At 48.2% G+C, this 7861-nt stretch overlaps 1 protein-coding gene across 1 annotated transcript; it reads left to right on the top strand.

The window, feature by feature from the left end:
- The first annotated feature begins 811 nt into the window (after positions 1–811).
- Positions 812–6979, top strand: LOC132832476 (radiation-inducible immediate-early gene IEX-1-like). Its single transcript, XM_060850518.1, has 2 exons — positions 812–1417; positions 4169–6979. The coding sequence occupies exons 1-2, from the start codon at positions 1244–1246 to the stop codon at positions 4427–4429; spliced, it is 435 nt and encodes a 144-aa protein (XP_060706501.1). The 5' UTR covers positions 812–1243; the 3' UTR covers positions 4430–6979.
- Positions 6980–7861: the final 882 nt, after the last annotated feature.

Here is a 7861-nt window from a genome sequence, read left to right as displayed (position 1 = left end):
TTCCTGAGATGCTGCCTGGCCTGCTGTGCTTTGACCAGCAACACATTTGCAGCTATAGTCCAACAGGTTCATTTGAAATCACACGAGCTTTCGGAGCACAGCCCCCTCTATTAGGTGCATTGAGAGAGTAAGGCACACAGACATACATTCTCCCTCACAACACACACACACACACATAAATCTATGGAGTGAGTCATTTCATCCAAGACGGTTTGTTTATTTGCAGATGCGTTCTACTTTGTCCAAAGACACACACAATTTGTAGTCACAGCCAGTTAAGGGGGCCATCTTATAAATTCCAGTTTTCGAAATAACACCAGCCTGATTCCAGGTTGAAACCCTGAGGCCTCACAATTCAGAGTCTGACCTGAGATGTTCACCTTTGTGCATATTCCTTCAAGACAGCACAGCACTGACGTGAACTTTCTAGACAATTTACACGCTGTCTTGGTCACCTGGTTATCTGACAGCCTACCCACATAATCTCTCCGCCTGTGTGCTCTCTCTCTCTCTCTCTCAGTGCACCTGAAGGAGGGACAGCGCTTGTATGATTCCAAATGAACCTGTGATCTCCAGCATCTGCAGACCTCATTTTTTACTGCTGGGCTCTAACCTGGCGTGGCCAGGCTGCTGACTCTGCCCACCTTCAGATGCAGGAGGCTGCTTCCTCCCCAGAATTCATCTCCCACCCCCAAATCACACCTTCCAATCAGAACGGAAGGGAGGTGGGGCTTGCAACGGCCACTAGCCAATCCGGTTCTCGGGATAAGAGGCTCTGTAGAGGTCCTGCTCGCACTGGAGTTGCAGTTAGTTGGAGGTGTGCAGTACACAGGGAGAGCAACAACAGAGAGCTGTGGGGGTGCAGTACACAGGGAGAGCAACAACAGACAGCTGTGGGGGTGCAGTGGACAGAGTGGGTGACAGGCAGAGAGCTGTGGGTTTACAGTAGATAGAGCGGGGGGACAGGCAGAGAGCTGTGGGTGTACAGTAGACGGAGTGGGGGACAAACAGAGAGCTGTGGGGGTGCAGTAGACAGTGGGGAACAGGCAGACACCTGTGGGTTTGCAGTAAACGGAGTGGGGAACAGGCAGAGAGCTGTGGGTGTACAGTAGACAGAGTGGGGGACAGGCAGAGAGCTGTGGGTTTACAGTAGACAGAGTAGGGGACAAACAGAGAGCTGTGGGGGTACAGTAGACAGAGTGGGAGGAGTTGCTTTCTCCTTGTGTCTCCGGTTGAGTGAGCGATGCACTCTCCCCCTCTCACCCTGCAGCTCCATCCCCCGGCAGGCCAGCCCCACAGCCTCAGCAGCCGGAGGAGCACCGACCCGGAGATCTTCACCTTCGAGCCGATCCCGGAGCACAAACCCAACCACAGGGGCAAGAGGCGGTCACTGAAGGTGCTCTATCCGCTCTACCAGGTCAGGATCCCAGGCGCTGCTGAAGCCATGTCCCTCAGACTGTTCGCTGTTTCAGAGGCACGGGGTAGGAAGGGTGGGGAAGCTGCCGCTCGACTCAACAGCCGCACGTTGCATTGATGTAGCGCCTTCAGAGGAACCAAGCAGATGCGCCAAGCCATGAGAGAACGCAATGGGTAACCTGATCAAGGGTTGCTGAAAGGGTTGTGGGAATGCCTTGGAAGAAGGATTGGAGAGGTTAATGAGGAAATTCCAATGCTGTCATATTCAAAGCACACCCAGTCAAGTGGTTCAACTTTGGGGGGGGGGGGGAAGATAGACACCAGGCCAGCATTAGGGGAGTGCCCCGATGTGAGTGAGTTTCGCAGTTGGAGGAGATGGTGGCTTAGCACTGCTACCTCACAGCGCCAGAGACCTGGGTTCGGTTCTACCCTGGGGCGACTGTCTGTGTGGAGCTTGAATTGAGTTTATTGTCACGTGTACCGAGACACAGTGAAAACCTTTGTCCTGCGAGCAATACAGGCAGATCAGAGTTAAGCAGCAGAGATAAGTAAATAATAGGGAAACAGCGGCAAAAACAAAAACACAGGCACAGGCGAATGTTGAGAGTTTGTGAGTCCATTCAGTATTCTAATAACAGGAGGGTAGAAACTGTTTAGAAACCGGCTGATGGGTGTGTTCAGGCTTCTGTACCTTCTCCCCGATGGTAGGGGTTGTAGAAAAACATTGCCAGGGTGGGATGGATCTTTGAGAATGCTGGTGGCCTTTCCCTGACAGTGGGGCCTGGTAGATGGATTCTGTAGATGGGAGGTTGGCTTTTGTGAATGTCCGGGCAGAGTTCACCACTCTCTGTAACCGTCTCCGATCTTGAATGGTACAGTTACCGTACCAGGTAGTGATACATCCAGACAGGATGCTCTCGATGGCGCACCTATAAAAGTTGGCAAGGGTATTCACCGCCATACCAAATTCCCTCAGCTGCCTGAGAAAGAAGAGACATTATTGGGCTTTTGTAACCAGTGGGTCCACATGGAGAGGCCAAGGAAACTTGTTGTGGATGACCACTCCCAGGAGCTTGACACTCTCCACTAGTTCCACCTCTGTGCTGTTAATGTGTGTGTGTGTGTGTGGGGGGGGGGGGGGGGGGGAGGGAAAGCATGATTCTTTCCCCATGCCTACATGGGTTTGACTCTCCCTCAGTCACAGAGATGTGTAGGTTCGGTGGTTTAGCCGTAGGTTACAAGGGATTGGGAGGGCCTGGGTAACATGCTCTTCGGAGGGTTGTGTTGACGTGGCCGAATGGTCTGTTTCCACACTGTAAGGGGTTCTATGATTTGCAGATATAGACAGACTGGAGATGGTTTTGAAAACACAGGTGAGGTTTTGACCAAGTTGCAAACTTGCTGTTTTAGTCTCGGACGATTGTTGGGATGAGCAGTGAAGTCAGTCAACAGGGAAGCAATGTTCAAAACTCACCCAACACCAGGTCACAGTCCAACAGGTTTAATTGGAAGCACTAGCTTTCAGAGCGCTGCTCCTTCAGGTGTTTGTATAGTCCACGATTGTAAGACACAGAATTTATAGCAAAAGTTTACAGTGTGATCTAACTGAAATTATTTAGATTAGATTATTTACAGCGTGGAAACAGGCCCTTCGGCCCAACAAGTCCACACCGACCCACCACCCACCCAGATCCATTCCCCTAACACTACGGGCAATTTAGCGTGGCCAATTCACCTGACCTGCACGTTTTTGGATTGTGGGAGGAAATCCACGCAGACACGGGGAGAATGTGCAAACTCCACCCAGAGAGAGTCGCCTGAGGCAGGAATTGAACCGCTGTGAGGCAGCAGTGCTAACTGCTGTGCCACCCTGCCACCCATTATACATTGAAAAAATACTTTGATTGTTTAAGTCCCTCATCTGTTAGAATGACCATGTCAGTTTCACCTTTTTTCATATAGGAGAAAGTGAGGACTGCAGATACTGGAGATCAGAGCTGAAAAATGTGTTGCTGGAAAAGCGCAGCAGGTCAGGCAGCATCCAAGGAACAGGAGAATTGACGTTTCAGGCATGAGCACTTCTTTTATGTCCGAAACGTGGATTCTCCTGCTCCTTGGATGCTGCCTGACCTGCTGCGCTTTTCCAGCAACACATTTTCACCTCACCTTTTTTTCATATGTCAATCACAAAACTTTTTTAGAAAAAGTTATATGCTCAGGTTAACTTGAATAATTGGTTTTGGATTAGTGGTGTTGGAAGAGCACAGCAGTTCAGGCAGCATCCGAGGAGCAGCAAAAGCCCTTCATCAGGAATAACTGGTGATGGGTGATAATTGCTGAATACTTTAAAACAGGAATGTGAAAACTGATGCTCATTTTGAGCACTGATAGCTGAATGGGTGGGGTGGGAAACCGAGTTTCTCTTCAATCCTGTCCCTTGGGTTAAGATTAATACTGGGGGCAATCAGCTCCAATGCCAAATTAACAGAAAGTTTCTGCAGAATGCTTGTCCCAAACCCACACTCATGCTTTGCATTTTTTTGGAAAGCAAAACGATGGAATTTTTATGACAGGAAAGACTTGTAATTGGTTCATTGAAGTGATTTAATTTATTTTGCTACATTGTCATATTTAATATAGTGTATTTTATTGAATGGCCTATTTATTGTCTTTCAGTTTGAATTCTACATGTAGAGTTCTTGATCCTACCAAGTCATTAACCAGCTCTCTCTCCCTTCCATTGGCTTCACAGTCTCGGAAGTCCCTTCCCACCAAGAAGGACATGGCTAAGAGGCTGTACCTGCTGCTGCTGTCCATTGTAATCCTGCAGGTGTACAGCGCGACCGAGCCTGGGGAAGAGGAGGCCAGTCCCATCTCGCTGGCACAGAGGCTGGAGCCCGGCGGTGAGGAACTCTGCCCGCCCACTCAGCTGGGTTTCACGTTGGATTCGGCTGCTGTCTGCATCCTGGCGGTCCCGGGAGGAACTGCAGACAACACCACCATGCAGTGGTGACCGTCTCTCTCCCCTTCCTCTCACTGAGTCAGCAGCTCGCCTGGGTTCCCCTCCCTCTGCAGCCTGATCCCCTGGCCACACCAAAGACTTGACCATTGTTCCCCAAGTGGGCACATCAGTCGGGGGGACTAACTCAAGTGGCTCCCTCCACCGCCAGCATCCAGATGTGACTGACACGCCACCACTGCGCTTTCCCTGTTGGGACCGTGGTAGTGGTCCCTAACTTCGGGCCAGAAGGACCAGGCTCAAGTTCCAACTCCTTCAGACACGTGTCACAACGTGTCCGAACAAGTTGATTGTATAATAATTTTGTTAACCTGCCCCTCGCCGGGTGAGTGGGTGAATTCCAACAGCTAACAAATGAGGAATGCGGTTCCTCAATCTGATGCCTGTAAAGTATTTGGGGGTATCTTTAACTTAATTGCCCTCGCTGGTTCCGCAGCACTTTATTCTTGAGCAGGGCGTGGCTCGCAAGAACTTGAATCAGATTGGCTTTGGGGGGAAAAAACATCCATCCTCTCATGCTTCACAGAGTGACGTCTCATCTGCAATTAACACCCTGCTTTGTGGAGGAACTAATTACGTTCTCATTAGCTGAATGGTAGCCAGTTTGAAACCTCCACTGAATCATGGGAGTCAAGGCAGGGTTCGACGTAAAAAGATCAGCTGTCCCCCCCCCCCCCCCGGACCTTGTTCACCTCAATCCCACCCCTCCGGCCAGTGCCTGTGACCACCTATTGGCCGATCAGCAAATGTCTTCACGTCTGACTTCCAAGTACTTATGGTGAGATGGGTTGATGACGAGCTGATTCTAGGTGAAAACTTTGTTGATGATATCTCTCCTCAGACAGAAACTAAATGTTCCTGGCATCAATCATGATGATGATTCTACCCACAGTATTGCGGTTTGCTGATAGAATACTGGACTTTAATAGGATTAGTGCTAATGTTGCACTCCAGTGATACGGGAAGCAAAACGGTGGAATTTTTATGACAGGAAAGACTTGTAATTGGTTCATTGAAGTGATTTAATTTATTTTGCTGTATTGTCATATTTAATATAGTGTATTTTATTGAACGGCCTATTTATTGTCTTTAAGTTTGGATTCTACGTATAAATTAATGATGCAAATGTTGCTCACTTGCTTGGCTTCAAACTGGATTTTAAAAATCCTTTTTAGTGAGTGGAGATGTGGCGATCTGAAAGTTGGCGATTCAAAGTGCACTGCCACTCTCTGACTCAAGATTCCAATGGTCTGAATGAAATAACATTCCAATATTTGCAAACTACCCTAGTCACCTATATTTCTTTTACCCCCACACTATCACCTACCTGTGGTAGCGCTTATATTTCCCCCCCCCCCCCCCGACAGCACCCATGTCATGTGTGTGCAGGTGTGAGATACACTGAAAGACAACAATGTCTTCAAATCTTTATTCAATTCCCACCAGGAAGAAAGGAAACATCCAAATGGCCAGTGACAAGCAGTGCCCTTCCCAGAGGGCATTGCTGCATGATCAAACAGTGATGGGGAGGGTGGGGATTAAATCAAAATAGAGTTGGTGGGGGGAATAATACACTCCACTCCCTGCGGCGCCCATCTCTCCCTGAACAACTCCAGGGTGTTGGTGGACACCGCGTGCTCCTTTTCCAGAGAGACCTGGGCTCTAACGTAACTGCGGAAGAGGGGCAGGCAGTTGGCCCTAATGACCCCCTCCACAGCCTGCTGCCTGGACCTGTTATGGCCAGTTTGGCCAGGCCCAGGAGCAGACCCATGAGGAGATCCTTTGACCTACCCTCCCTCATCCGCACCGGGTGACGGAAGATTAGGAGCGTGGGACTGAAGTGCAGCCAAAAACAGAGAAGGCGGTTTTTAAGAAAATCAAAAAGGGAGTGCAAGCGCCCACACGCAATGTGTACATGGTCCACAGAACAAGCGGTTGGGCTGGGAGTCCATGAACCACCGCAATCTGCAGTTGCAGGGAGCTGTCACATGCAGCACCCTCCATCTCCTAGTCATGTATACTTGGACTTGTCCGTTTCAATCTTTTTTGACCAGCCCTGATGAACCTCCCCTTTTTGTGGTAAACAGTGTCTTTGTGAGTTAAAATTGTCCCTTTTTTTTACTATTATTGAAACTCCTAAGAAGAAAAGAAGAATCCAGTTTTCCTTCCACTCTTTAATCCAAGCTTTATTTCTTCCTGAAATACCCACTGAGAATGCTGGAGAAACTCAGCAAATCTAGCAACCTCTGAAGAGAGAAAAACACCATTAATGTTTCGAGGCCAGTATGACTCTTTTTCAGAGTTCAAGATTCATTCGCTTCCCTTTTCACTTTATCCCTGGTTTGGCACTCTACCCACAGTATTGCGGTTTGCTGACAGAATACTGGACTTTAATGGGATTAGTTCCACTGTTCCACTTCAGTATTCTGACATGGAGAACAAAATGATGGAATTTTAATGACATGGAAGACTTGTAATTGGTTCATTGAAGTGATTTAATTTATTTTGCTGCATTGTTATATTTAATATAATGTATTTTATTGGATGGCCTATTTATTGTATTTAGATTTGAATTCTACATATAAATAAATGATGCAAATGTTGCTCACTTCTTTGGCTTCAAACTGAATTTTAAAAAATCCTTTTTAGTGAGTGGAGATGTGGCCGTCTGAAAGTCAATGATCCAAAATGCACTGCCACTCTCTGACTCAAGATTCCAATGGTCTGAATGAAATAACATCCCAATATTCCATTCGTGGGTGGCACAGTGGTTAGCACTGCTGCCTCACAGCGCCAGAGACCCGGGTTCAATTTGCGGCTCAGGCACATTCTCCCTGTGTCTGCGTGGGTTTCCTCCCACAACCCAAAAATGTGCAGGTTAGGTGAATTGGCCATGCTAAATTGCCCGTAGTGTTAGGTGAAGGGGTAAATGTAGGAGTATGGGTCTGGGTGGTATGCTGGTCGGTGTGGACTTGTTGGGCTGAAGGGCCTGTTTCACACTGTAAGTAATCTAATTTGCAAACTACCCTCGTCACGTATATTTTTTTTCTTTACTGGCACAGTTCGGTTTGAGCTCTGTGCTGCTTATAATCAGGGTGAAGGTTTATCGAGACAGACAGTACACAAACAGACCCTTCAGTCCAACTCGTCCATGCTCACCAGGTTTCCCAAACTGAATGCTTCCAACTTGCCTGCACTTGGTCCAAATCCCTCTTAAAACTTCTGCATTTGCATTCCTGTTCAAATGCCTCTTAAATGCTGTAACTGTACCAGCCTCCACCACTTCCTCTGGCAGCTCATTCCATAGACGTACCACCCTCTGGGTGAAAAAGTAGCTCCTCCGACCCCTTTTTAAACCTTTCCCCTCTCATCTTAAACCTATGTCCCTTTTAGTCTTGGATCACCCTAATCTCAGAAAGAGACCTT

The sequence above is a fragment of the Hemiscyllium ocellatum genome, chromosome 35 (assembly GCF_020745735.1).
Source record: "Hemiscyllium ocellatum isolate sHemOce1 chromosome 35, sHemOce1.pat.X.cur, whole genome shotgun sequence".
NCBI lineage: Eukaryota > Metazoa > Chordata > Chondrichthyes > Orectolobiformes > Hemiscylliidae > Hemiscyllium > Hemiscyllium ocellatum.
Note: the sequence above shows the minus strand (reverse complement) of the source record. Positions and strands in the feature narration are given on the sequence as shown.

Bases quoted from the DNA above. Each gene is read 5' to 3' on its own strand.
- LOC132832476 (XM_060850518.1), top strand. From the start codon at position 1,244: ATGCACTCTCCCCCTCTCACCCTGCAGCTCCATCCCCCGGCAGGCCAG. The intron at 1,418-4,168 runs GTCAGGATCCCA...TTGGCTTCACAG, and splicing joins TGCTCTATCCGCTCTACCAG to TCTCGGAAGTCCCTTCCCAC.